Consider the following 27,324-nt stretch of genomic DNA (forward strand, 5'->3'; position numbering starts at 1 on the left):
GCTGAGTAAAATAAGGGCCCATGGTATTCGAGGCAAGGTACTAACATGGATTGGCGATTGGCTGTCAGGCAAAAGGGAGAGAGTTGGGATAAAAGGTTTTTTTTTGGAATGGCAACCGGTGACGAGTGGTGTCCCGCAGGGTTCAGTGTTGGGGCCACAGCTGTTCTCTTTATATATTAACGATCTAGATGGCGGGACTGGGGGCATTCTGGCTAAGTTTGCCAATGATACAAAGATAGGTGGAGGGGCAGGTAGTATGGAGGAGGTGGGGAGGCTGCAGAAAGATTTAGACAGTTTAGGAGAGTGGTCCAAGAAATGGCTGATGAAATTCAACGTGGGCAAGTGCAAGGTCTGGCACTTTGGAAAAAAGAATAGAGGCATGGACTATTTTCTAAACGGTGACAAAATTCATAATGCTGAAGTGCAAAGGGACTTGGGAGTCCTAGTCCAGGATTCTCTAAAGGTAAACTTGCAGGTTGAGTCCGTAATTAAGAAAGCAAATGCAATGTTGTCATTCATCTCAAGAGGCTTGGAATATAAAAGCAGGGATGTACTTCTGAAACTTTATAAAGCATTAGTTAGGCCCCATTTAGAATACTGTGAGCAATTTTGGGCCCCACACCTCAGGAAGGACATACTGGCACTGGAGCGGGTCCAGCGGAGATTCACACGGATGATCCCAGGAATGGTAGGCCTAACATACGATGAACGTCTGAGGATCCTGGGATTATATTTATTGGAGTTTAGGAGGTTGAGGGGAGATCTAATAGAAACTTACAAGATAATGAATGGCTTAGATAGGGTGGATGTAGGGAAGTTGTTTCCATTAGCAGGGGAGACTAGGACCCGGGGGCACAGCCTTCGAATAAAAGGGAGTCACTTTAGAACAGAGATGAGGAGGAATTTCTTCAGCCAGAGAGTGGTGGGTCTGTGGAATTCATTGCCACAGAGGGCGGTGGAGGCCGGGACGTTGAGTGTCTTTAAGACAGAAGTTGATAAAATCTTGATTTCTCGAGGAATTAAGGGCTATGGAGAGAGAGAGGGTAAATGGAGTTGAAATCAGCCATGATTGAATGGTGGAGTGGACTCGATGGGCCGAATGGCCTTACTTCCGCTCCTATGTCTCCTGGTCTCAGGAGGAAGCTCTCTGATTGTCTGAGGCGGCAAGCGGCCAATTGACGGCCTGGGTGACCCGATCTAATTGACTGACGATTCAGGGGCGGGATCTCACTCAGCCAATCGAACGCCAGTCAGCCGACGAGACGTCACTGCCGCCGCTTGCGATTGGCTGAGCGGGTTGTCGATCAACGTTGGGGGCGTCTCCCGCCTGCCGGGCGGACCAATCGGATGCCGTCCCGGGGGCGGGCACCGCCTCCTCGGGCCTGATGGCGGCGGCCGGGAGCGGCGGCTGCCGGCGCTTGTTGGGCGAGAGCGGGGCCCGGGAGCTTCTGGCCGCCGTCGACACCTTCGTGCTGGACTGTGACGGCGTGCTGTGGGACGGGGCCCGGGCGCTGGGCGGCGGGCCGCCGCTGCTGAGCCGGCTGCGGGCGCTGGGCAAGCGGGTCTACCTGCTGAGCAACAACGGCAGCCGCTCGGCCCGCGGCCTGCTGGACAAGTGCCGCGGCCTGGGCCTGCCCGTCGGTGCCCGGCAGCTGCTCGGCGCGGCCCGCTGCTCGGCCCTCTACCTGCGCCGGGCCCTGCCTGCCCGCGGCCCGGTCTACGTGCTGGGCGGCCCGGGCCTGTGCGGCGAGCTGCAGGCGGAGGGCCTGCGGGTGCTGGGCGGCGGGGAGGAGGAGGAGGAGGCGGACGAGGAGCCGCCCACCAGCGTCCAGGCCGTCCTGGTCGGCTACGACGAGCAGATCAGCTTCGGCCGCCTGTCCCGGGCCTGCGGCTACTTGCAGGACCCCCGCTGCCTCTTGCTGGCCACTGACCCTGACCCCTGGCACCGTCGGCCAGGAGGGAGGGTGGTTCCAGGTGAGAGCCGCCGCCTGTCGGGATGGCTGCTGCCTCCCTGCTCCAAGCTGCCCCCTTGCCCAGACCGCCCTCTTTCTATCTCTCCCCCCCCCCCCCCCCCCCTTTGCCAGGACCACCTCCTCCTCCCCTCTCTCCCCCCCCCCTCTCTCCCCCCCCCTCTCTCCCCCCCCCCCTCTCTCCCCCCCCCCCTCTCTCCCCCCCCCCCTCTCTCCCCCCCCCCCTCTCTCCCCCCCCCCCTCTCTCCCCCCCCCTCTCTCCCCCCCTCCTCCCCTCTCTCCCCCCCTCCTCCCCTCTCTCCCCCCCTCCTCCCCTCTCTCCCCCCCTCCTCCCCTCTCTCCCCCCCTCCTCCCCTCTCTCCCCCCCTCCTCCCCTCTCTCCCCCCCTCCTCCCCTCTCTCCCCCCCTCCTCCCCTCTCTCCCCCCCTCCTCCCCTCTCTCCCCCCCTCTCTTCCCCCCCTCCCCTCTCTTCCCCCCCCTCCCCTCTCTTCCCCCCCCTCCCCTCTCTTCCCCCCCCCTCCCCTCTCTTTCCCCCCCCTCCCCTCTCTTTCCCCCCCTCCCCTCTCTTTCCCCCCCTCCCCTCTCTTCCCCCCCTCCCCTCTCTTTCCCCCCTCCCCTCTCTTTCCCCCCCCCCCCTTTGCCAGGACCACCTCCTCTTCTCCCCCCCCCCCCCTTTGCCAGGACCACCTCCTCTTCCCCCCCCCCCCTTTGCCAGGACCACCTCCTCTCCCCCCCCCCCCTTTGCCAGGACCACCTCCTCCTCCCCTCTCTCCATCCCTCCCCCCCCCCTTTGCCAGGACCACCCTCTCTGACACCCCCCCCCCTTGCCCGGACCACCCAATTTTGACGGGAAGGGTGCCAGCACCATGAGGTGGGTGCACATGAGGGTTGTATCCCAATCTAGGGTGGTAAGGAGCCTTCAGTTTAAAAAAAATGATATGAGTCCTGGTGCGGCGGGGAGGGGGTGGGTTCTTTCCGAGCATGCTTTTTTCTTTCATTCGCGGAGTCCTGCAAATTAGCTGCATGTTATTTTCTGTTTTGTCGGCAGTTGCCCTTGAAAAGTACAGCAAGTTACAGACAATGTATTCGATTACGAGTGAGGGTCCTTTGCTTAGTTGCTATTTTCGTAGAAATCATAGAATTTACAGTGCAGAAGGAAGCCAGTCGGCCCATCGAGTCTGCACCGGCCCTTGGAAAGAGCACCCTACCCAAGCCCACGCCGTAACCCCATAACCCAGTCACCCCACCCAACACTAAGGGCAATTTTGGACACTAAGGGCAATTTAGCATGGCCAATCCACCTAACCTGCACATCTTTGGACTGTGGGTGGAAACCCACGCTGACACGGGGAGAACAGTGACCCAAGCTGTGAATCAATTGTGCTAACCACTATGCTACCGCTGATGCAGTTAATCTTTGTTTGCTGTTCATACCTTTAACCAGGCTCTTTTATTTAAAAAAAAAGCCTTTTGCCCTGCTAATCCATGTTTACAATTCCATTTCTTTATCCGTCTCGGTTCCCAACCAAGTGCCGCCTTGATGGCCCACAGACCTTCAACCTTATTCGGTGGCACCGTATGCCTGTGGGTCAGGAGGTTGTGGGTTTGATCCTTACTCCAGAGGCTTGAGCTATCTAGATTAAAATTCCCAGTGCAGTACTGAGGGAGTGCTGCACTGCTGGAATTGCCATCCTTCAGATGAAGCGTCAGACTGAGGTCCTGTGTGTTAGAAGTGGAAGATCCCATTGCGCTACTTCAACGGACCGAGCAGTGGAATTGTCCCCAGCAACCTGGCCAGTAGTTATCCCTCAGCTAATATCACAAAAATAGATGATCCGGCCATTACAGCACAGTGGGTAACACTTGTGCTTCACAGCTCCTGGGTCCCGTCCCGTTGAGTCCCGGCTTGGGTCATTGTCTGTGCAGAGTCTGCATGTTCTCCCCGTGCCCGCGTGGGTTTCCTCCGGGTGCTCAAGTTTCTTCCCACAAGTCCCGAAAGATGTGCTGTTCGGTGAATTGGACCTTCTGAATTCTCTGTGTACCCGAACAGGTGCCGGAATGTGGTGACGAGGGGCTTTTCACAGTAACTTCATTGCAAGCCTACTTGTGAAAATAAAAAGATGATTATTATATCTCTGTGAGGGCTTGCTGTGCGCAAATAATGTTTCCTACATGACAACAGTAACTGCTTCTTAGAATCACTACAGTTCAGAAGGAAGCCATTTGGTCCATCGCGTCTGTAGCGATCCTTTGAAAGAGACCCGATCTCTCTCAATCCCTTAACCCCGTAACGCCACCTAACCTGCACATCTTTGGACTCTTGAGGGGCAATTCTAGCTCCTAGGGGGGAAACGATTGTACACATCAAAAGTTAATGGTCAGGTTTGCTGAAATGGACAAAAATAATTTTTTTCCTGGCGTTTAACTAATTTTAGGTTCCATCTATCAATCATGACAAATGTTTTTTTAGATCAATTAAGCGGAATGGTAATGTAAGAATTCAAACATCTTTGAGAGGGCGGTACATAACCTAATCCTTCTGGAAATGTGCCGGCCTACGGACCTTGGGTCAGCATCGCCAGATAATTACACCCAGCTCAGAAACAGGCTGTTCGGCCCAAACGTTCTATGCTAGTCTTTGTGCTCCATGTGAACCTCCTCCCACCCATCTTCATCTGCCCCATCTGTGTATCCTATTGCTTTCTCCCTTGTGCTTATTGGCTTCCCATTAAATGTCTCTCTGCTACTCCCCTCGACTGCCCCATGTGGCACATTCTCAGCACTTCCTGGGTAACAAAGTTCCTCTTGCTTACCCTGTAAATCTACCAGTGACTATTTTATATTTGTGCCCCTCCCCCCCCCCTCAGTTCCAGACATACCCACAAGTTGAAACGTCTCAATATTTCACTGGTCAAATCTTAAGTGCTGTATCAGGCCACCCATCTCTTTCTAGAATGAATCCCAACCTGTGCCTTTTCTGCACCAAAGGGAAGGAGGGTGCACAGCTCTACTTGTGTGTCTGGGGAATGTAGGAGACAGTAGGGTCTCACTTTCAGGATGTGGGGTCTGCTGTTTAGGAAAGAGACCAGAGCTACGCTCAAAAAGGGTTGCGAGTCTTGAGAATTTTCTACCCAGAGAGTAGTGGAGGCTGGGTCATCAGAATGGAGGGACAATAATTACTGGGAGTTTAGAAGGATGGAAGGTGATCTAATCAACGCATTGGATTTTGAGGAGGCTTGACAGTAGATATTGAGGGAATAATCACTCGTGAGTAATCACACAGTTTAAAAATAAGGGGCCTCCCATTTAAGACAGGAGGAGGTGCAATTCTTTGAGGGTCATTGGTGTTTGGAATTATCTTCCACAAAGAGCAGTGGATACTAGATCATTGAATTCAATCAAGGCTGGATTAGAGAGATTTTTATCTACAAGTGTTCTGGGGGTGGCTTAGGGAAGGCAGGAAAGTGGACACATTCGGAGCAGGACATCTTTTTTTTCTTCATTCTTTCATGGGATGTTGGCATGGCCAACAGCCATCCCTAATTACCCTTGAACTGAGGGTTTGCAAGGCCATTTAAGAGTCAACCACATTACTGTGGATCTGGAGTCACATGTAGGCCAGACCGGGTAAGGACGGCAGATCTTCCCTGAAGGGACATTGGTGAACAAGCTGGGTTTTTACAACAATCGACAATGGATTCATTGACGTCATTGGAATTTTATTTCCAGAAGCTTATTGAATTCTCACCACCTGCCATGGTGGGATTCGAACTTTGGTCCCCAAAGAAGTACCCTGGATTTCTGAGTTATTAGCTCAGTGATAATACCATTGTGCCACCACCTTCATCTCTGACTGAATGGACTACTACTGCCCATATTTCTTAGGTACCCCAGAGATACCCAGGCATTAAATATATTCAAGTATGTAATAGATTTTGGGGTATTAAGGGACATGGGGATAGTGTGGAAAGGTAGAGTTGAGATGGAAGATAAGCCCATGATCTTATTCAATGGGGGAGCATGATTGAAGGGCCAAATGGCCTACTGATGCTCAAAATTCGTATGGTCTTACCGCCTGTGGCCATAGTCTTGGGAGAAGGAGTGAGATGGACACTGGGGAGGGGTGCAGCGCCAGGATTTAAACGGCTGGAATCAAAGCGTGCGTCCTTTCCTTTTCCAGGCACCGGGAGCCTGACAGCAGCACTCGAGGTGGCGTCCTGCCGCAAGGCTGTGGTGATCGGAAAGCCCAGTCGGTTCATGTTCGACTACATCGCCAGCGAAGGAGGCGACGGCGCCATTGATCCCGCCCGGGCACTGATGATCGGCGACCGCCTGGAGACGGACATCCTTTTCGGCGCCAACTGTGGTATGCGGACGGTGCTGTCCCTGACCGGCGTCTCCAGCCTGCAGGAGGTACAGGCTAAGATGGCCAGCGACCTCCCGCACGACAGAAAGATGGTGCCCGACTTCTATGTGGACAGCATTGCCGATTTCCTTCCCCTGCTGGAGCACTGATTGAAGAGATGGCTTGGTGCCCACGTCCCTCGCAGGACGATTGTCAGGCCTTGGGTTGAACTAAAGCACCTGAGAGCTGCTTCTGACAGACTGGCAGACTCTCGCAACCCTCCCTCGCGGAGGCTGTGAAGATGCCATGAAGTTAATCAAAAAGTCGGGTTTTGGCCGGCTAACGGAGGACCAGGAGGATACCCAAAAAATAATCAAGTGTTTCCTTTCTGCTGCTGTTTGCTAATCAATGCCGGATCTAATAAAACTGCTAAACATCTCTTTGGTGACTCATTGCAATCCCGTCTTTACACCTTAGAACCATAGAATCCCTACAGTGCAGAAGAGGCTATTCGGCCCATTGAGTCTGCACCAAGCCTCTGAAAGAGCATTCTATCCCTGCAGCCCCATCTCACCATACATCGCCAGACAGTGACAGGCAATTTATCATGGCCGATCCACCTAACCTGCACATCGTTAGATTGTGGGAGGAAACAAGCAGCTGGAGGAAACCCACCCAGACACGGAAGAACCTGCAAACTCCACACAGTCACCCAAATACAGAATCGAAGCTGGGTCTCTGGTGCTGTGAGGCAGCAGTGCCAACTACTGTGCCGCCCTAACTTTCATTTATAATATGAAGGGGGAGGGGCGCTCCTCCAATTTCACCTTTGTGCACCCTCAATTTTAAGTGCTCCACCATTGGCACCCATGCCTTCAGCCACCTGGGCTCTAAGCTGTAGAATTCCCTCCTCAATACCATGTTGCCCTTTCTGCACCAGTGTCAGCTATCACTTCCAGCAATTAGCAGCACTGGGGGCAGGGGGATCTTAACTCAGTCCAGTATAAGAGAAACCTATTCTGAACCCAAATGTGGTTTGCAACTCGATCCCCTTTATTGCATCTCATCAAAGTTTTTGACTCGCAATTCTCAGTGAAATGGGATAGAGGGAGAAACTGCTGTCACTTAGGACTGGAGAATGCAGTTGAGAGGGCAGCACGGTAGCATTGTGGATAGCACAATTGCTTCACAGCTCCATGGTCCCAGGTTCGATTCCGGCTTGGGTCACTGCGGAGTCTGCACGTCCTCCCCGTGTGTGCATGGATTTCCTCCGGGTGCTCCGGTTTCCTCCCACAGTCCAAAGATGTGCAGGTTAGGTGGATTGGCCATGATAAATTGCCCTTAGTGTCCAAAATTGCCCTTAGTGTTGGTGGGGTTACTGGGTTATGGGGATGGGGTGGAGGTGTTGACCTTGGGTGGGGTGCTCTTTCCAAGAGCCGGTGCAGACTCGATGGGCCGAATGGCCTTCTGCACTACAGTCTATGAAAAAAAAATAGCAGAGGCAGATGTCTCGGAAACAAAGTCAGGAAACATTTCTACACGCAAAAATTGTAAAGCCAAAGAAATTCGGCATGTCTGCATCGACTCATAAATTTCTACAGATGTGCGACAGAGAGCATCCTATCCCGCTGCATCGCAGCCTGGGATGGCAACTGCGCGGTCCAAGATTGCAAGCAACTGCAGACTGGTGAACTCAGCCCAATGCATCAGACAAACTTGCCACCCCCACACTGATTCTGTATAAAGCTCTCGCTGCCTCAAGAAGGCAGACAGCATTATCGAGACTCCTCCCATCCAGGCATTGCCTTCTTCCAGACTCTTCCATCAGGCAGAAGGTACAGAAGTCTGAAGACCTGCGCATCCAGACATAGGAACAGATTCTTCCCCACAGCTACAAGCCTCAACGACTGCCCCTCGGACTGATCTGTTCCCTGTAAGAACACTATTTACGATGCCCTATACTGCTCTTGCTCATGTATTTGCTTTGACCCCTTGTTCCGCACTGTAACCAATCACTGTCGATGTACCATTTGTCAATGTTCTCTGTTGATTATTCTTGTGTCTACTATGTACGCATTGTGTACGTTCCTCGGCGGCAGAAAAATACTTTTCACTGTACTTCGCTACATGTGACAATAAATCAAATCAATCAATCAACAAGTGGAATTCTCTTCCGCCATCAGCAGTTGATTGTATTTCAATTGCAGGTTAAAACATATGAAGGGATTTTGGGCGAAGGAGGATGAATGGAATTAGTTCACATCTGGACCCTGATTTCATTGAATGGAAGAAGAGGTCTGAGGGGAGAGGTGGCCTCCTGCTGCCTTGATGTTCTGAGGATAATTTTCCCCTCCTTTTTTTTTCAATTAAATAGTAAAATGAACAGTGTTAGCCTATTTCTCCTCTGGTTAGAGATGCAACCTTTATCAGCCCCTTTGGTGCAGGAAAGCTTTCCAGATCTCTAGTTGTGCGCACTCTCCCTGATTCCTTACGGCCTGAGAAGGGTCCCTCGCAAATTAGTCCGTGATTCAGGCCCGCTGCTTCACTGTCTTTGGCCTATCTGGTTCCATAAAGCACTTTCCAAAGCCAAGTCAACCATTTGCAGAGCACGCAAACTGCCCTTGCTGCAGACACAATACAGGCTGGTCAGCTGAATCAGCCACTCTTGAGGATTGGGAGGATTTTAAAATTCAACAAAGGAGGACCAAACAATTTAATCAAGAAAACAGGAGGGAGGTTAACGAGAGACACAAAAACATTTTAAATGTTTCTACAGGTATGTAAACCGGGAGAGATAAGTGAAACTAACCTTGGGGCCCACTAAAGGCAGAAACAGGTGAAATTATAATGGGTGAACAAGGAAATTGTTGAACAGATATTTTGGATGTGTCTCTGATGGTGAGATGAAATACATTTCAGATATAATGGGGAACTAGCTAGAAAAAAAGAATTTAAAGAAATCATGCAGTGCAAGTGGAGACATTAACTGGACTACTGGGTCACAAATCTGGATCTGATGACCTGCATTTTAAAGTTTTAAAAGATCCCAAAGCTCCAGAACTTCCTCTCCGCTTCGCTGCTTCCCTTTTCTCTTTTAAGACGTTTTACAATTCGAAAGAGGTTGTGAGAACACAGAGACCAGGGATATATATCATAGTGTTATATAGAGTCATCTCAGCACTGAAATGTAGAGGAAAGGATTGCAAAGATTATTCTGGATAGGAGCGAAAGCAACCGGGTAGTTGTTATGGGGGACTTTAACTTTCCAAATATTGACTGGAAACACTATTTTGAGTACTTTAGATGGGTCCGTTTTTGTCCAATGTGTGCAGGAGGGTTTCCTGACAGTATGTAGATAGGCCAACGAGAGGCGAGGCTGTATTGGATTTGGTACTGGGTAATGAACCAGTCCAGGTATTAGATTTGGAGGTAGGTGAACACTTTGGTGATGGTGACCACAATTCGATTACGTTTACTTTAGTGATGGAAAGGGATAGGTATATACCGCAGGGCAAGAGTTATATCTGGGGGAAAGGCAAGTATGATGCGATGAGGCAAGACTTGGGATGCATCGGATGGAGAGGAATACTGCAGGGGATGGGCACAATGGAAATGTGGAGCTTGTTCAAGGAGCAGCTACTGTGTGTCCTTGATAAGTATGTACCTGTCAGGCAGGGAGGAAGTGGTCGAGCAAGGGAACCGTGGTTTACTAAGGCAGTCAAAACACTTGTCAAGAGGAAGAAGGAGGCTTATGTAAAGATGAGACATGAAGGTTCAGTTAGGGCACTCGAGAGTTACAAGTTAGTTAGGAAGGACCTAAAGAGAGCTAAGAAGAGCCAGGAGGGGACATGAGAAGTCTTTGGCAGGTAGGATCAAGGATAACCCTAAAGCTTTCTATAGATATGTCAGGAATAAAAGAATGAGTAGGGCCAGTCAAGGACAGTAGTGGGAAGTTGTGCTTGGAGTCCGAGGAGATCGGAGAGGTGCTAAATGAATATTTGTCGTCAGTATTCACACAGGAAAAAGACAATGTTGTCGAGGAGAATACTGAGATTCAGGCTACTAGACTAGAAGGGCTTGAGGTTCATGAGGAGGTGTTAACAATTCTGGAAAGTGTGAAAATAGATAAATCCCCTGGGCCGGGTGGTATTTATCCTAGGATTCTCTGGGAAGCTAGGGAGGAAATTGCTGAGCCTTTGGCTTTGATCTTTAAGTCATCTTTGTCTACAGGAATAGTGCCAGAAGACTGGAGGATAGCAAATGTTGTCCCCTTGTTCAAGAAGGGGAGTAGAGACAACCCCGGTAACTATAGACCAGTGAGCCTTACTTCTGTTGTGGGCAAAATCTTGGAAAGGTTTATAAGGGATAGGGTGTATAATCATCTGGAAAGGAATAATTTGATTAGAGATAGTCAACACGGTTTTGTGAAGGGTAGGTCGTGCCCCACAAACCTTATTGAGTTCTTTGAGAAGGTGATCAAACAGGTGGATGAGGGTAAAGCAGTTGATGTGGTGTATATGGATTTCAGTAAAGCATTTGATAATGTTCCCCACGGTAGGCTACTGCAGAAAATACGGAAGCATGGGATTCAGGGAGATTTAGCAGTTTGGATCAAAAATTGTCTAGCTGGAAGAAGACAAAGGGTGATGGTTGATGGGAAGTGTTCAGACTGGAGTCCAGTTACTAGTGGTGTGCCACAAGGATCTGCTCTGGGGCCACTGTTGTTTGTCATTTTTATAAATGACCTGGAGGAGGGCGTAGAAGGATGGGTGAGTAAATTTGCAGATGACACTAAAGTCGGTGGAGTTGTGGACAGTGCGGAAGGATGTTACAAGTTACAGAGGGACATAGATAAGCTTCAGCGCTGGGCTGAGAGGTGGTAAATGGAGTTTAATGCAGAAAAGTGTGAGGTGATTCATTTTGGAAGGAATAACAGGAAGACAGAGTACTGGGCTAATGGTAAGATTCTTGGCAGTGTGGATGAGCAGAGAGATCTCTGTGTCCATATACATAGATCCCTGAAAGTTGCCACTCAGGTTGAGAGGGTTGTTAAGAAGGCGTACGGTGTGTTAGCTTTTATTGGTAGAGGGATTGAGTTTCAGAGCCATGAGGTCATGAGCTGTACAAAACTCTGGTGCGGCCGCATTTGGAGTATTGCGTGCAATTCTGGTCGCCGCATTATAGGAAGGATGTGGAAGCATTGGAAAGGGTGCAGAGGAGATTTACCAGAATGTTGCCTGGTATGGAGGGAAGATCTTATGAGGAAAGGCTGAGGGACTTGAGGCTGTTTTCATTAGAGAGAAGAAGGTTAAGAGGTGACTTCATTGAGGCATACAGGGTGATCAGAGGATTGGATAGGGTGGACAGTGAGAGCCTTTTTCCTCAGATGGTGATGTCTAGCATGAGGGGCTATAGCTTTAAATTCAGGGGATATAGATATGAGACAGATGTCAGAGGTAGGTTCTTTACTCAGAGAGTAGTAAGGGCGTGGAATGCCCTGCCTGCAACAGTAGTGGACTTGCCAACACTAAGGGCATTCAAATGGTCATTGGATAGACATATGGACGATAAGGGAATAGTGTAGATGGGCTTTAGAGTGGTTTCACAGGTCGGCGCAACATGGAGGGCCGAAGGGCCTGTACTGCGCTGTAATGTTCTACGTTCTATGATGGAGGCCATTCAGCCTATTGAGACCTTGCCTTGCAATGCCCATGAACAATCAATGAAGATAGCAGAGCAGATCAAGAAAGTGGTTAAGAAGGCATATGGAATTTTGGGCTTCATGAATAGAGGCCTGAGTACTAAAGCAAGGACTTTCATAGAATCAAGTTATGATGAACCTTTATGAAGCACTTGTTCGGCCACTACTGTGTCCAATTCTGGACCTCGCACTTTAGGAAGGATGTGAAGCCCTCAAAGGGGGTGCAGAAAAGATTGATTCCAGACAACAGCAATTTCAGTTCAAATTGATAGGAGAAGCTGAGGTTATTCTCCTTGGGACATTTGATAGAGATGTTCAAAATAATTGGGGGGTGGGGGAGGGGGAGGTCTAGACTGAGTAGATAGCAAGAAATTGCTCCCACTGGCAGAATAGTCACTAGAACCAGAGGACACCGATTTAAGATGAATGGAAAAGAAGCAATAGGGTTATGGGGCAAAGTTGTTTGCGTAGTGTGTGGTTTTGAACTGGAATGCACCGCCTGAGAGTGCGGTGGAGGAAAGTTCAATTGAACCTTTTAAGAGGATAAGCACCTGGAAAATAAATTGAAGAGCTCAGGGGGAAAGGCAGAGAGAGGAGTGAGTCTATTTGGATTATTCTTGCAGAGAGCCAGCACAAACAACATGGGCTGAATGGCCTCCTTTTTGTGCTGTAGCTTCTATATTCTGTAAGGTGCCACCTATAAAACTATCTCTTTGACCAAAGTTTTGATCATCTACCTTATGGTTATCTCCTTGTGTGGCTCAGTGACGTGTCTCAATTAAAAAGTCCCCCGTGAAGAATGCAGCTGGGGATGTTTTACTATGTTAAAGGCACCATGTCAATACAAGTTATTATTGTAATCCTTTCCTTGACGATGCTCATCAAATACTAACTCCTTTGAGCTATTGGTCACCTGACCTAATATGCGGTCCATAGGACCATAGGTCATCGGAGCAAAAGTAGGCCATTCATCCCATCGAGGCTGCTCTGCCATCAATGAGATCAGTGTCAAATGTTGGATAATTAATCCCCTAAAGCTTTTTGGCATGTTTAACCACATTAAAGGACCTATAGAAATGCAAGTTGTGGTGTGTTTGCCAGAATCTGCAATATTCCCTTGAGAACAAAAAATATCAATGGGGTAATTGCTGCGGCATACCCGGTCCATACTAACAATCTGCAGGTTTTGCACTTTGGTCGGAGGAACATGGAGAGACAATATAAATTAAGGGGTAAAATTGTCAAGGGGCTGCAGGAGCTGAGGGATCTGGGTGTACATGAGCATAGATCATTGAAGGTGGCAGGACAGGTGGAGAGAGCTTTATTAATAGGAGTATAGAATACAAGAGCAAAAAGGTTACGCTGAACTTATACAAGACATTAGTTAGACTTCGGCTGGAATATTGGGTGCCACACGACAGGAAAGAAGTGGTGGAATGCATTGGAGAGAGTGCAGAAGACGTTTACAACAATGGTTTCAGATGAGAAACTTCAGTTCTGAGGATAGATCTGAGGAGAGGAGAAGGCCGAGGGGAGATTTGAAATCAAAACCATGGGGCTGCTGCACAGGGTAGATGGGGAGAAACAGTTCCCGCTCTCAAAAGAACTAGATGGTGCAAGTGCCAATGCGATGTGAGAAAAGTATTTTTCGCACTGCGAGTGGTTGGGGTCTGGAATGCGCTGCCTGGACGTGTGGCGGAGGCAGGTTCAATCAAGGCGTTTGAGAGGATATCAGATGAAGCGATGATGTGAAGATACCGGCGTTGGACTTGTGTTATGTACTCTGGGGATAACACAGGCAGCAACTCGATGCAGCTTTGACCAAAAGATACTCCAAACTTTGAAGTAAGTTCAATGTGATTTATTGAACCATTAACACAGTTCTCTATGAGTTTGACTCCTGCTAATCTTGCTATAGTAACTCAGTCTAACTAACCAGTCTCCTCTAAGCCACGTGGTGGATGTGATGCTTCTGATCTGCCCCTGTCCTACTCTCTAAGTGTCGCCTGTGGAAAGAGGCAGAGCATGTGTGCCCTGTCCTTTTATATATGCACGGTAAGAAGTTTTACAACACCAGGTTAAAGTCCAACAGGTTTGTTTCGATGTCACTAGCTTTCGGAGCGCTGCTCCTTCCTCAGGTGAATGAAGAGGTATGTTCCAGAAACATATATATAGACAGATTCAAAGATGCCAGACAATGCTTGGAATGCGAGCAATAGCAGGTGATTAAATCTTTACAGATCTGTCTATATATATATGTTTCTGGAACATACCTCTTCATTCACCTGAGGAAGGAGCAGTGCTCCGAAAGCTAGTGACATCGAAACAAACCTGTTGGACTTTCACCTGGTGTTGTAAAATTTCTTACTGTGCTCACCCCAGTCCAACGCCGGCATCTCCACATCATGGCTTTTATATATGGGTTGTGTAATGCCCCCTTGTGGTAGTGTCACCTCTGGGTGCCTTGACTGCTCATTGGTTGTGTCCTTTCTAAGTGTTCATTAGCTGTATGTCTGCATGTCATTCTCCGGTGCTCCCTCTACTTAGTTGTAGTGTATTTACATTAACCCCTTGTGTATTTACAGTGATGCATATCACCACAGTACTGGGATGGACACAGTAAGAAGTCTTACAACACCAGGTTAAAGTCCAACAGAGGCATTGAGTACTAGATTTAAAACAAACCTGTTGGACTTTAACCTAGTGTTGTAAGATGTCTTACTACTCGAGGAGAAACAATGTGCAGGGAGTTACGGGGAAAGGCAGGGAGTGGCACTGAAGACTTTGAGAGTCGGAACTCTATTTGCTCCCTCCCTTTCTCTGGGGGAGGTTTGACGGGGAGGACAGGCACTCGCCCGGATGTCGGCCGCCCGGTCGAATAAAACCGCGGGACCTACTTCCTCTTTCTCTTTCCCGGCCGAGCGACTGCGGTTGCTATCATGGTGAGTCCAGAGAGGCCCCCCCCGCCCAATCGGCCGCCATCGGCCGCTCGGGGCAGGCGGCAGCTGCCGGGAGCGGCGGCGTCGGCCGCGGCGGGGCCCCGGGAGTGGGGAGAGGGGGCCATTGCCACGATGATTTGCGGGAGGGAGGAGCAGCCTCCGGCTCAGGCTTCAGCGAGCTGGAGTAACCGGGAACCCGGGGAGGAGGCGCGCATTCGCGTATCTGAACTTGCCCAGAAAGCAAGTACTCTGCAGCCAGTTGGAAGGTTTTATTTATTTTAAGATGCAGTCACTGCTATAGCGTAGAAAACTTAGCAGCCGACTCGTGGACAGCAAGATCCCACAGACAGCAATGTGACCCGGATTGGTCTGTTTACCCCCCCACCCCCCCATATAAACTCTCACCCCCAAGTTCTAGATGTTCCACAAGCGAAATCTTGCTCTCCACATCGGGGCAGGGTCTGTGTCGTAAACATCCTGTGCCTTGTGAGTCTGTAGCCATGTAACCTGGAGGTTTTGGTCAACTTTCAATAAACATTACTTTTGCACCCCCCCCCAACCATCAACCATGGCTCAGTGGATGGAGACTCTGACTTGTTCGTCACCAGGTTGTGTGTTTAAGGCCCCCCCCCCTCCAGAGAATGAAACATAAAAAGCATGTTGTTCAAGTGGAGTTAGGTCGGAGTGCAGCAGTGTCTGGGAGGTGCGCTGTCTTTCAGACAAAATGTTGTGCCCACGGTCCTGTCAGTAGTTACGCTGTTTAAAGAAGGGCAGAATAGGTATTGCCTGGTGTCTACCGAATATTTATCTCTCCTTGAAGATCATCGAAAGAGCACATTATTATAGCTTTGCTGTTTGCGGAATCTTGCTGTGCACAAATTGTCTGGCGCGTTTCTTGGATTGTAAAGGTGCCTGTGCTTCGAAAGCCTTTGATCAACTGTAAAGCACTTTGGACCAGTCTGAGGATGTGAAAGATGCCAAACTGGCTCTTCCTAGCTGGTGGAAGAATGGCTCTGAGGATGAGGAATTACCAATTGCTTGAATTAACTGGAGGAGCTGGGATTGTTCTCCTTGGAGCAGAGATGGGGAAGATATGATCGAGGCGTTTAAAATGAAGTTTTTAGAGTAGATAATGAATGTGACTGGCTGCAAGGTCAGTAACCAGGGAGGGCGATTTTCCTCACAATGTGCGGTTAGGATTTGTGCTGGTCAGTTAATGGATGCAGATTCAGTAAAGCCTTCAAAGGGGAATTGGATCGATACTTTGAAAGAATCATAGAGTGAGTTACATATGGCCAGTCTTTTCCTGTGCTATCTCTCTATATGAGGTATTTCCCTGGTCCCGCTCCTCTGGCTTTCTCCCCTGTGCCCTTGCAATCGTCTTGGAATCATTATCCAACCACCTTTGGAAAGCTACGATTCAAATCTGCCTATACCATGCATTACAGCTCTCGGCATTTTCATCATTTCAAATTGGGGGTGAGAAAATATGCAGGGAAAGAGCGCAGGAAGTGGGACTAATGAAATTTCTTGAAAGGTGCTGAACGACCGGCTTGCAGTTTTAAAACCCGACCAGTTCTCCAGTGTTGTGCCATCAATAATAAGCTTTGCTGCCCTGTCGAAACACTTGTATTGTCTTTTAACGTGCTGGCAGGTTTGTGGGGAAGTGTGTTGAATGTGTAGAACATCTGGTGGATTATTGCACAGTAAGATTTAATATTTTTTCCTTTGACTGATTCTTTGCTAACTTGCCCTTGTTTCTTTTCCCCCCCTGTTAGTCGTTGGTTATTCCAGAAAAGTTCCAGCACATTCTTCGCGTCCTCAACACCAATATTGATGGGCGAAGGAAGATCGCGTTTGCTATCACCGCCATCAAGGTGAGAATCGATAGCCCCTCGTAACGATTGTGCTCTGCGTGGTGTCGTTCAGAATGTTGGAGATTGTCGTCTGCTGTACTGTTGAGCAGGTTCCATCTATCCTGCAGCTCGCTTGGGAGCTATTTGCATTCCGGGGTTCCGGGGTCGTGTCCCGCTCCAGTAGTTGAGCTCAGCAACTCAGGCTGACGCTCCGATGCAGTGTTGAGGGAGTGCTGCGCTGTCGGAGGTCGGGATTTTCAGATGAGACTTAAACCGAGGTCCCTCCTGCCCTCTTGGGTGGCTATGAAAGGTCCCATGGCTCTGCTTTAAAAGAGGAACAGGAGCGTTATCCCCAGCGCCCGAGGCAATATTTGTTCCCTCGATCAAAAGCTCTGAAATCAAATTATGTGGCGATGACCACATTGCGGCCGCGGAAGCTTGCTGTGGGAAAATTGCCTGCTGTCTTTAATGCATTACAGCGGTGACCGCATGTCGGAAGCACCATTGGCTGTCGAGCACTTGGGAGCAACGGGCGGCTGTGAAAGGTGCTGAATGTTTTGATATTTGAGTCCCTGTTGGGTAGTGGTGTGTGGGTCTGATTTGTGTTCTTGCTGCAGATTGAGTTGGGTTTAGTGTCCTTGGTGTGGCAACCAGGTTAACTGCCTCATTCTGGCAGACTCAAAAAAAGTCACATTTGATTTGTCCACCCTTGCCGCTAGCAAGGCTTTATTCTGTAACTCTTTTTGTGAAACTGGATGATAGCCTCCTCAGTTTTCCCCTAATGTAGTTTAAATATCATAAACAGCAGCCAAGTTTTCCTTCAAAAGAAGTATTATTTTTGGGGGGGGGGGGAATGCCAGCTTTGGGGAGGGGTGCCGGTGGGGAGCATTTGTATCGAAGTGCCTGTGCTCATGCTGGTGTACACTGAGAGTCACCTGGCAGATCGCTGTGGTTTAACTCTTCGCTGTTGTGCTGCATGCAGTTGCCCTTTGTGGAATCGCCCCTGATTTTTGGGAGCCTGTGGGAAATAGAAACCACTGTTGCCCTGGCCCTGACATGGTTTATAATCCATTCCAGTTAGGGCACTCCAACACACATTTTGCCCCAAGTATTGGGAGTGTGGTTACTGCTGGGTTGGGAGGTTAAAGAGTGGCCTGGTGGGAGAACTCTGGCCTTCCTTTCTCACTCCTCTGGATGGTCATAGCTTTTTCCGTGCTCTCACTGCTGCCATCATCAGCAATAGCCAGCTCTCACTGTCCAGGATTGAACCCATGACATTTAAAAAATAATTTGCGGGATGTCGCTGGCTAGGCCCAGCATTTATTGCCCGTTGGATGGATCGTTGTGTGTGAGTCTCAGTCGGAAACTTTTAGCCACTGCCTGCGTTTTGCTACCATGCTGCAGGACTGCAAAACCCCTCGCGTCCCAGACAATCGTAACTGATTCATTTCCGTATCGATGCAGGGATTCCTGATGTTGTGGAAGCTCCCCACACTCCACCCACTATTATTATGTGGTTGACTTAATGGGCGGGACTTTTTGGCTGCGTGCGCCCTGAGACCGGAAATTCCTGCCCGAGGTCATCAAACCTTTAAATGATGTCCGTGATGATTATTGCGGCGAGCGCGGCTGAAAAATCCCGCTGTTCCTGTTCAGCAGTGCCCTGCACACTTGGTCACCCAGTCCCGCCTGCTGTTACCAGCTTGTGCTGTGGTATCCACGCCGCTATGTGCCCGGTGTGAGCCACTGGGCCCCTTGTCAGCCTTCGGCCGTTTGATATGATCACAGATGCTCTGTTCCGCAATGGCCAGCTTGTGGGGCATTAGAGAACAGACTCTGGAAAACCCCAGTGAGTGTGTTCCTGAGAGCACTGGGCTCAATTGGATGCCCTCTCTCAGAAAGCCACAAGAGTACTTTTCACACACTGGTTCTATTTGTACAGAACATGTGCTATTTTACCAGGGTGTAGTCTGACAGACTAGTCAATCCATCACAATGACCTAACCGCAAGGGCTAACAAACAAGCAGCCAGGCCATTTCGACAATGAAATGGTATTGGTGAGATTTATTGTCTCCTCTCCCTAACGGTTATGTACCATTGCCTGTGTGCAGGTGATGGTGGCCTGGTGTTGGTCAGTTTAAAGCCTAGTAACAGGAGAATGTTTATTTCATGAGCAATGGTCTCTGAAGACTGTTGTTGATTCTGATTGTCTGCTCCCGTTGTCAGGGTGTCGGGAGGCGCTACGCTCACGTGGTGCTGAGAAAAGCTGATATCGACCTGAGCAAGAGAGCCGGGGAGCTCTCGGAGGATGAGGTAAGGCAGGCCAGACTTGACTCTGCTAATTAATCTGCGGCTTCTCCACTGGCCATCTATTTTTCTGTAATCCAGCAGTGAATTTATGTTATTCGATTTATTGTCACATTTACCGAAGTACAATGAAAAGTATTTTTCTGCGGCGGAAGGAACGTACACAGTATGTACATAGTAGACCAGGAGAATAATTAACAGAGAACATTGACAAATGGTACATCGACAAACAGTGATTGGTTACAGTGCGGAACAAGGGGCCAAACAAAGCAAATACATGAGCAAAAGCAGCATAGGGCGTCGTGAATAGTGTTCTTGCAGTGAACAGATCAATCCGAGGGGGAGTCGTTGAGGAGTCTTGTAGCTGTGGGAAAGAAGCTGTTCCTGTGTCTGGATGTGCGGGCATTCAGACTTCTGTACCTTCTGTCTGATGGAAGGGTCTGGAAGAAGGCAATACCTGGGTGGGAAGGGTCTCTGATAATGCTGTCTGCCTTCCTGAGGCAGCGGGAGGTGTATACATAATCAATGGGAGGATGGCAAGCTTGTGTGATGCATTGAGCTGAGTTTACCACACTCTGCAGTTTCTTGCGATCTTGGGCCGAGCAGTTGCCATACCAAGTTGTGATGCAGCCAGATAGGATGCTCTCTGTCGCACATCTGTAGACGTTTGTGAGAGTCGATGCAGACATGCAAAATTTCTTTAGGTTCAGGGCAGCACGGTGGCGCTGAGGACCTGGGTTCGAATCCCTGCCCTCTGTCACTGTCCATGTGGAGTTTGCACATTCTCCCCGTGTCTGTGTGGGTTTCACTCCCACAGCCCAAAGATGTGCAGGGTAGGTGGATTGGCCACGCTAAATTGCCCCTTAATTGGAACAAATAATTGGTACTCTAAATTTATTTTTAAAAATAAACAAAATATTCTTTAGGTTCCGTAGGATGGAGAGACCTTGTTGGGCTTTCTTGACTGTTGCATCAGCGTGAGTGGACCAGGGCAGGCTGTTGGTGATGGTGACCCCCAGGAACTTAAAGCTATCGACCATCTCCACTTCGGAGCCATTGATGCAGACGGGAGTGTGTGTCGTGCTGCGCTTCCTGAAGTCGATGATCAGTTCCTTAGTCTTTGCAACATTTTGAGAGAGGTTGTTTTCGATTAGTATCAAAGTTCCTCCGTTATGTAGGACGGCGGAAGGAATTGTTCACAGTGGGACCGGGGTAGATGTCAGAGTAGTGTGTGCAGAGGTATGGACAATGCCAATTGCACTGTTAATTAACAAATTAAGCTTTATTAGTAGGGACAGAGTGTAAGGGCAAGGAGGTTATGTTGAGCTTAAGTAGCATAAGAATTATGAGCAGGAGTAGGCGATTCAGCCTCTCGAGCCTGCTCTGCCATTCAATCAGACCATAGCTGATCAGTTTGTACCTCGAATTCCACATTTCCCATCTACCTCCTCAAAGATATTCATTGACCACCCCCCCCCGCCCTTCTGAGGGAGAGAGTTCCAAAGTTTCACAACCCTCGAGAGAAATAAATTCTCCTCATCTCTGTCCTAAGAGGACAACTCTTAATTTGAGAACAGTGCTCCCTAGTTGTGGACTCAACCACAAGAGGAAACATCCTTTCCACATCCACCTTGTTGAGACTGTTCAGGATCCCTCCTGTGTCCGTCAGCCCCGGGTGTCACGTGCACCGGATGGAACGCTGCCACTGGGCGACTGGGGATTATAATATTTTATTACACTTCGAAACGAGCCCGATCCTCCATGTATGTCCTCAATTGTCCGCTGCTCGAATAGTTTGGTTTTAGCTGTTAAATGGGAAATTTTAGGCGACTATTTGTCGGTGCATCGTCTTCACCCTTTACATTCCTCTCCCAACCACCAGTCCATTGTAGATTTCACGTTTACCCCTCGGTTTGCTCGCTCTGAATTAGTTTCTCTGCCCTGTCCAGTCATGGTGAGCGTTGTATTTAGATATTTGGAGGGGGCTGGGTTGTATAATTTCCAGTGGGGTTAGGATTGAGGGATTATGAAGAGCTTCAATAGGATCGGGTTGTAAAGTTGATGATTTTTTTTTTCATGGGCAAGTTGGGGGCCATAAATATGTGGGAGCCACTGATCATTCCAGTGGGGAATTCAAGTGAAACCACTGCCTAGAGAGTGGTGAGACATCCGCAAGGAATAGTACAATGCCTGTGAGGGGCAGCTAGATAAACATGGGGGTGGCGGTGGGAGAATGGAAGGATATATTGTGGATAGGCAGAGATCTGTGAAGCCTAAACGCAAGCAACAGACTTGTTGGCCTGTTTCTCTGCTGTAAATTCTGTGCGATTAAATTGTTACCCAACTGACATGGAATCATCTTTTTTAGATGTTTAGCTGCGTTAATGGTACCTTTTAACAAGCCCTTTACGTTCGCAGAACACCACAATCGCTGTGTCAATTTTGATTCATCCAAGGGTTTGGGGAGTTCTTTATATACGCTGAAAGATTACTTTTAGCTGAACTAACTTTACAAAAATAATGCGACTTTTAGACCTGTCCTAATTCTTCATCCTTTTGATTCCTGGTCAATCAGTGCCTTGGTTTTTAGAATCCACGTCCTAGGTTTTCAATCGTCCCATGGCCTCTATCACCTCCACCCTCGCTGCGCCCCTCAGACTCAGCAATAGCTTCACTGTTGGTGGCCATGCTTTCAGCTGGCCAGATCCTAATATCTGCTTGTGTAGGTAGGTGAGTTGATATTGGATTGGAGAGTCATTGGGGGGTTAGTGCGTTTGGAGAAAGTCAGCCCGGGTTGGGTTGAGCGGCAAGGTTATAACTTTCCTCTCTCTCTCTCTCTTCCCTCCTCCCTCCAGGTCGAGCGCATTATAACGATCATGCAGAACCCACGTCAGTACAAGATCCCCGACTGGTTTCTGAACAGGCAGAAGGATGTTAAGGATGGAAAATACAGCCAGGTACGGGATAGATTGTTACTTGGAGCCAGGTTGCTTCCCACTGGGGTGGCTGTTCGCCAGCCGAGCTACTCTGTGATCTGTCTTGGTCTAGTGTGACATTAGGCAGTGGTAATGGGAGGTTGGTTGTGCAGCTAATGTCGAGGTGAGGTTTAGGGAGGTGTTCACTAGATAATGAGGATGTATTTTTAAAAGTAAGTTTGGAATATCCAATTTTTCCCCAATTAAGGGGCAATTTCGCATGGCCAATCCACCTACCCCGCACATCTTTTTGGATTGTGAGGGTGAGACCTACGCAGACACGGGGAGAATGTGCAAACTCCACACGGACAGTGACCCAGAGCCGGGATCGGACCCAGGTCCTCAGCGCCGTCAGGCAGCTGTGCTAACCACTGCTCCACCGTGCCGCCCCGCGGAGTTCACTAGATAGAGGGGGGGTACATTGTCTATGTCGCGTCCCTGGCAACAAACAGTGGCGCGTTTGTAATTGGAGCTTTTGCATCTAAACCCGTTTAATGTTCAGAGTTTTTGCAGAGGAATGTTTTAATTGTTTGCAGGGGCTGAGTTTCACACAATGCCAGCTTGTGATCATTGTGCGTGCTTGCAGGGGAAAGCCTCCCTCGTTCCCCTGTGTCTGCTTACATTGTCTGAATCTATTCATCAACCAGTCTATCATGAGGAAATGAATCCCACCCTTGGCCATATTGATCGGCCTCTATATCCACTGGGGGTGACTGTTGGGGCAGGGGGCAGTATTCATTGAGCCAGAATGAAAGACCTGCAGATAAGGTGAGATGTATTTAGGTGAGGGGTGACTCGGATAGTCCATGAACACTGGTGGAATGGTCCGGAATATGCTGTACTGAGCCTACAACATACAAATCGACCATATGCTCAACCAGATATCTATATAATTCCACGCAGGTATGCAATGTTGTAGCATTATTTGTACCATTGTGGTTTAACGTTCTCGTCCTTGTTTTCAAATCTCTGCCTAGCCTCGCCCCTCATTATCTCTGCAACCCCCTCTATCTCCCTCTAACCTCCCATAACCCCCTCATTCTCCCTCTCTCTAACCTCCCACAAACCCTCTACCTCTCTCTAGCCTCCCACAACCCCATTATCTCTCTCTAACCTCCCACAACACCCTCTATCTCCCTCTGTAACCTCCCATAACCCCCTCATTCTCCCTCTCTCTAACCTTCCACAACCCCTCTACCTCTCTCTAACCTCCCACAACCCCATTATCTCTCTCTAACCTCCCACAACCCCTCTACCTCTCTCTAACCTCCCACAACCCCTCTATCTCTCTAACCTCCCACAACCCCATTATCTCTCTCTAACCTCCCACAACCCCTCTACCTCTCTCTAACCTCCCACAACCCCTCTATCTCTCTCTAATCTCCCTCATTCTCTCTCTAACCTCCCACACCACCCTCTCTCTCTCTCTGTAACCTCCCACAACACTCTCTCTCTCTGTAACCTCCCAGAACACCCTCTATCTCTCTCTCTCTCTAACCTCCCACAACACCCTCTATCTCTCTCTCTGTAACCTCCCACAACTCCCTCTATCTCTCTCTCTGTAACCTCCCACAACACCCTCTATCTCTCTCTCTGTAACCTCCCACAACACCCTCTATCTCTCTCTCTGTAACCTCTCACAACCCCCTCAAATCTCTAACCTCCCACAACACCCTCTATCTCTCTCTCTCTCTAACCTCCCACAACCCCCTCTATCTCTCTCTAACCTCCCACAGCCCCCTGTTTCTCTCTAATCTTCTGAGATATCTACACTCCTAATTCAGGCCTCTACAGTGCATTCCCAATTGTAATACATCCACTGTTGGTGGCTACGTTGCCTATGTTCTGGAATTCCCTCCCTATACATCTCCGCTTCTCTTTCTCTCTCTCTCTCCCTTGCACGTAGGCACTTATCTTTTTATTTATTGTTCTGTGATCTCAGGTCTTGGCCAACGGCCTGGACAACAAACTGCGTGAGGATCTGGAGCGATTGAAGAAGATCCGCGCACACAGGGGTCTGCGGCACTTCTGGGGGTAAGAATCACACTGCTTTGGGAGTGTTACTGTTCCCTGACTTTTAAAACTTATTTCATGGGGCGTGAGTTTCCTGGCTCGACCTGCGATTTATCACCCATCCCTCTGGTTGGGGCAGTGCTATCTGAGGTTTGGGATGGGATTGTTGGTCCTTGAGCTTTCATCAGGCACACATTTTCTTTGCAGCACAGACCCACTTTGTTCTGTTCACTCAAAGTTGTTTGGTGGAAAATTCGTGGAAGTTGGGAGATTTTCTGCAATCTTTGGTGAACCCTTTTGAGTGCTGAAAGGTGTTGGACGGGAGGAAGCTTGGGCCTATCGATGCTGTGTAAACTGCACTTTACAAGTTGACCAGTAAATGTGCTCCCAAGGTTGTCCTCATTGTCTCTGGGGTGGGTGAGCACAGGACTCCGTATTTGAGTGTTTGTCTATGGGAGTATCTGATGTGCAAACCGTACTCTTGCTTCAAAGAAGGTTCGCACAAGTGATACTAAGGGACACAGGTTAAAAATAATAAAGGGCCTCCTCCTTCAGACAGATGAGAAATTTTCTGAGGGTGGTGAACCTTTAGAACTGTCTTCCCTGGAGAGCGGTGGAGACGGTCAGTGACTATTGTTATTGCAGGGGCAGATAGATTCTTTATCAGGGGTAGACCGAATGCAGAGCTGAGGGCGCAGTCAGATCAGCCGTCACCTTATTGAATAGCGAAGCAGGCTTGAGGGGCCGAGTGGACCGCTGGTTCATAGCCCCCTGTCTTCCACCATGTTTCCTTAAGAGATTAACCGTGAAAGAAGTAAAAGGGGGAGTCTGTTGAATATCGCTAGTTTCCAGATTTAATACTTCAGACCACCTGAATGCGTCGCGGCTTGGCGTAGGGACAATTTCCCTTTCCCCCTGCGCTGTCAAAGTCGACGATTCTTGCTGTAATTTTGACGCCCTCCTGCGTATCCTCCAAGCTCCCCTCCCTGAGATCGTGCGGAGCTTGGTGTTTCTGTGGTTTGCCGTCTGGCTTTTGTTCAACCGCCGCTCCTGTGATCACCTTGCTTTTCTTGTGCACACATGGAGCTGTGGCAGTCCTGAACTCTTTCGCAAGTGGCAATTGATGCTCAGTCAGCTGGCTGTTTTAAACCTGCGATTGGCAGATTTCTCATGGCCAAAAATAGAGAGGGACGTGGAGTTGGATTTCAGATCGACCAAGATCTTATTAAACGGTGGGAAAGGCTTGAGAGGCCTTCTGATCACCTGTTGTGAATGTTTTTCAAATGAAAGACGCTTTGTAAAGTAATTAATTAATTGCTGTACATCCAGCCTGCAATTAATGGTTCTTTCAGGCTTCGATACATCAGCTCGACAATCCAAACCGGTTTTAGTGAGCCTGTAACTATATTTCTGAATTTTTATCTTGTTTTTCTTTCTTCCCTTACAGTCTCCGTGTACGTGGCCAGCACACAAAGACCACAGGCAGGAGAGGACGCACAGTCGGTGTGTCTAAGAAGAAGTAAATATTTCAACTGTCAAATGTGTCAATAAATGTTCGATTAATCTGACACATGGCATGTGTGTGAGTTGGTTAATTTATGAACTTGCTGCAGTCGGTCACGTCCTCGGTAAGGCATTTTGCTGGCGTCTCTCTTTCTCTCTCTCCTCCTTCCCACTCTGGCAACCACTTGGTAAGCCAGCGTAACTTGCGCTGGTGGTTTATGCTCTATCCCAGTCCTGACTATTGATCCCCGGAGTATAATTTTCCTACTTGTAGTTAATGGGCTGGAGAATTCATCATTTATCATCGTTTGTTCCCGCAACGTGCTGAAGGCAGACCGTTTTGTCACAGTCGAGGCTGTTGGAGAAAGGGTGGGGGGGGGGGGGGGGGGGGGTAAAAGTGTGACTGCTGGAAAGGACGGGGGGGGGGGGGGGGGGTAAAAGTGTGACTGCTGGAAAGGACGTTTCCTGCCTTGTGCAGTCCAAATTTGGGGAAACCCCAAGAGAGGAGGATCCCATTCATCACTTTGAGAGGAAACAGCATGCTGTGATTGGGCGTACAGGGAAACATCACCTTTGCTCTCAGTGTGTCTACTGACATTTCGGGTAGCTGCGATCTCCAGGAGCTTTGTTTGTTATCTTGGGAATTGGTACATTTTTTTCCCCTAGCTTAATTTTCTTACGTTTTTTTCCAACTTAACCTCCGCTCGCAGCTCCATTGCTGGTGGCAGGAGAATTTTCCAAATTGTCTGACTGGCAGGATATTGGTGAGACTGATGGCGTCTCACCTTTATTTTGTCCCTCCCCCACCTGCTTGCATCTAAGTGGGCCATCTTCACTTTCCAATGAAAATAAACTTATTTCTCGAGTGCCTCTCCCGTTAACTTCTAAGGACTGTCCAAACGGAGGGACTTGAGGTTCTCAGAGTTCTCTGATGCTGGGGGTTTTCCTAGCCTCTATGTCTGTGCAGACCAGTGAATAGAGTAACTTCATTCTCATCAATTCGTGCAGCTACCTGAATGGTTTAAATGTGGAGACTGCGGTCCTGTATACTGGGCTGTGGAGACTGCGGTCCTGTACACTGGGCTGTGGAGACTGCGGTCCTGTATACTGCGATGTGGAGACTGCGGTCCTATACACTGGGCTGTGGAGACTGCGGTCCTGTATACTGGGCTGTGGAGACTGCGGTCCTGTACACTGGGCTGTGGAGACTGCGGTCCTGTACACTGGGCTGTGGAGACTGCGGTCCTGTATACTGCGATGTGGAGACTGCGGTCCTATACACTGGGCTGTGGAGACTGCGGTCCTGTACACTGGGCTGTGGAGACTGCGGTCCTGTACACTGGGCTGTGGAGACTGCGGTCCTGTACACTGGGCTGTGGAGACTGCGGTCCTGTATACTGCGATGTGGAGACTGCGGTCCTATACACTGGGCTGTGGAGACTGCGGTCCTGTATACTGGGCTGTGGAGACTGCAGTAAGGGCCGCCCACAAGAGTGCGAAAGAGACGAAGGATAAAAAGCCCTGCGCACTGGAGATCTGCCTCTTGGGATGGCCAGTGTGCGACCAACTGCAGCAGAACAACCAAGTTCAAGGACCCGCGATCATTCCTGAAGGACGAGCCCAGCTGAGACGAACCAACCACGTGGACCCGGATAAAGGCCATATCTCGCACAGTGCTGGTCACTCGAAGTTAAATAAAGGTCATCTTAGTCGT

The 27,324-nt window shown here is 49.2% G+C and overlaps 2 protein-coding genes across 2 annotated transcripts; both read left to right on the top strand.

Moving 5' to 3' along the window:
* The first annotated feature begins 1,348 nt into the window (after positions 1-1,348).
* On the top strand, positions 1,349-6,753 carry LOC140390366 (chronophin-like). The gene is made up of 2 exons (XM_072475477.1): positions 1,349-1,974; positions 6,151-6,753. The coding sequence occupies exons 1-2, from the start codon at positions 1,386-1,388 to the stop codon at positions 6,483-6,485; spliced, it is 924 nt and encodes a 307-aa protein (XP_072331578.1). The 5' UTR covers positions 1,349-1,385; the 3' UTR covers positions 6,486-6,753.
* Positions 6,754-14,811: 8,058 nt separating this feature from the next.
* Positions 14,812-25,675, top strand: rps18 (ribosomal protein S18). Its single transcript, XM_072475479.1, has 6 exons — positions 14,812-14,958; positions 16,734-16,832; positions 19,039-19,125; positions 21,975-22,076; positions 24,037-24,128; positions 25,555-25,675. Exons 1-6 carry the CDS (start codon positions 14,956-14,958, stop codon positions 25,628-25,630), a joined length of 459 nt encoding a protein of 152 aa, XP_072331580.1. The 5' UTR covers positions 14,812-14,955; the 3' UTR covers positions 25,631-25,675.
* Positions 25,676-27,324: the final 1,649 nt, after the last annotated feature.

Source organism: Scyliorhinus torazame, chromosome 14 (assembly GCF_047496885.1).
Source record: "Scyliorhinus torazame isolate Kashiwa2021f chromosome 14, sScyTor2.1, whole genome shotgun sequence".
NCBI classification, from domain to species: domain Eukaryota; kingdom Metazoa; phylum Chordata; class Chondrichthyes; order Carcharhiniformes; family Scyliorhinidae; genus Scyliorhinus; species Scyliorhinus torazame.

Bases quoted from the DNA above. Each gene is read 5' to 3' on its own strand.
- rps18 (XM_072475479.1), top strand. The intron at 16,833-19,038 runs GTGAGAATCGAT...TCCCGTTGTCAG, and splicing joins TTGCTATCACCGCCATCAAG to GGTGTCGGGAGGCGCTACGC. The intron at 22,077-24,036 runs GTACGGGATAGA...CTGTGATCTCAG, and splicing joins AGGATGGAAAATACAGCCAG to GTCTTGGCCAACGGCCTGGA.
- LOC140390366 (XM_072475477.1), top strand. From the start codon at position 1,386: ATGGCGGCGGCCGGGAGCGGCGGCTGCCGGCGCTTGTTGGGCGAGAGC. The intron at 1,975-6,150 runs GTGAGAGCCGCC...TTCCTTTTCCAG, and splicing joins AGGAGGGAGGGTGGTTCCAG to GCACCGGGAGCCTGACAGCA.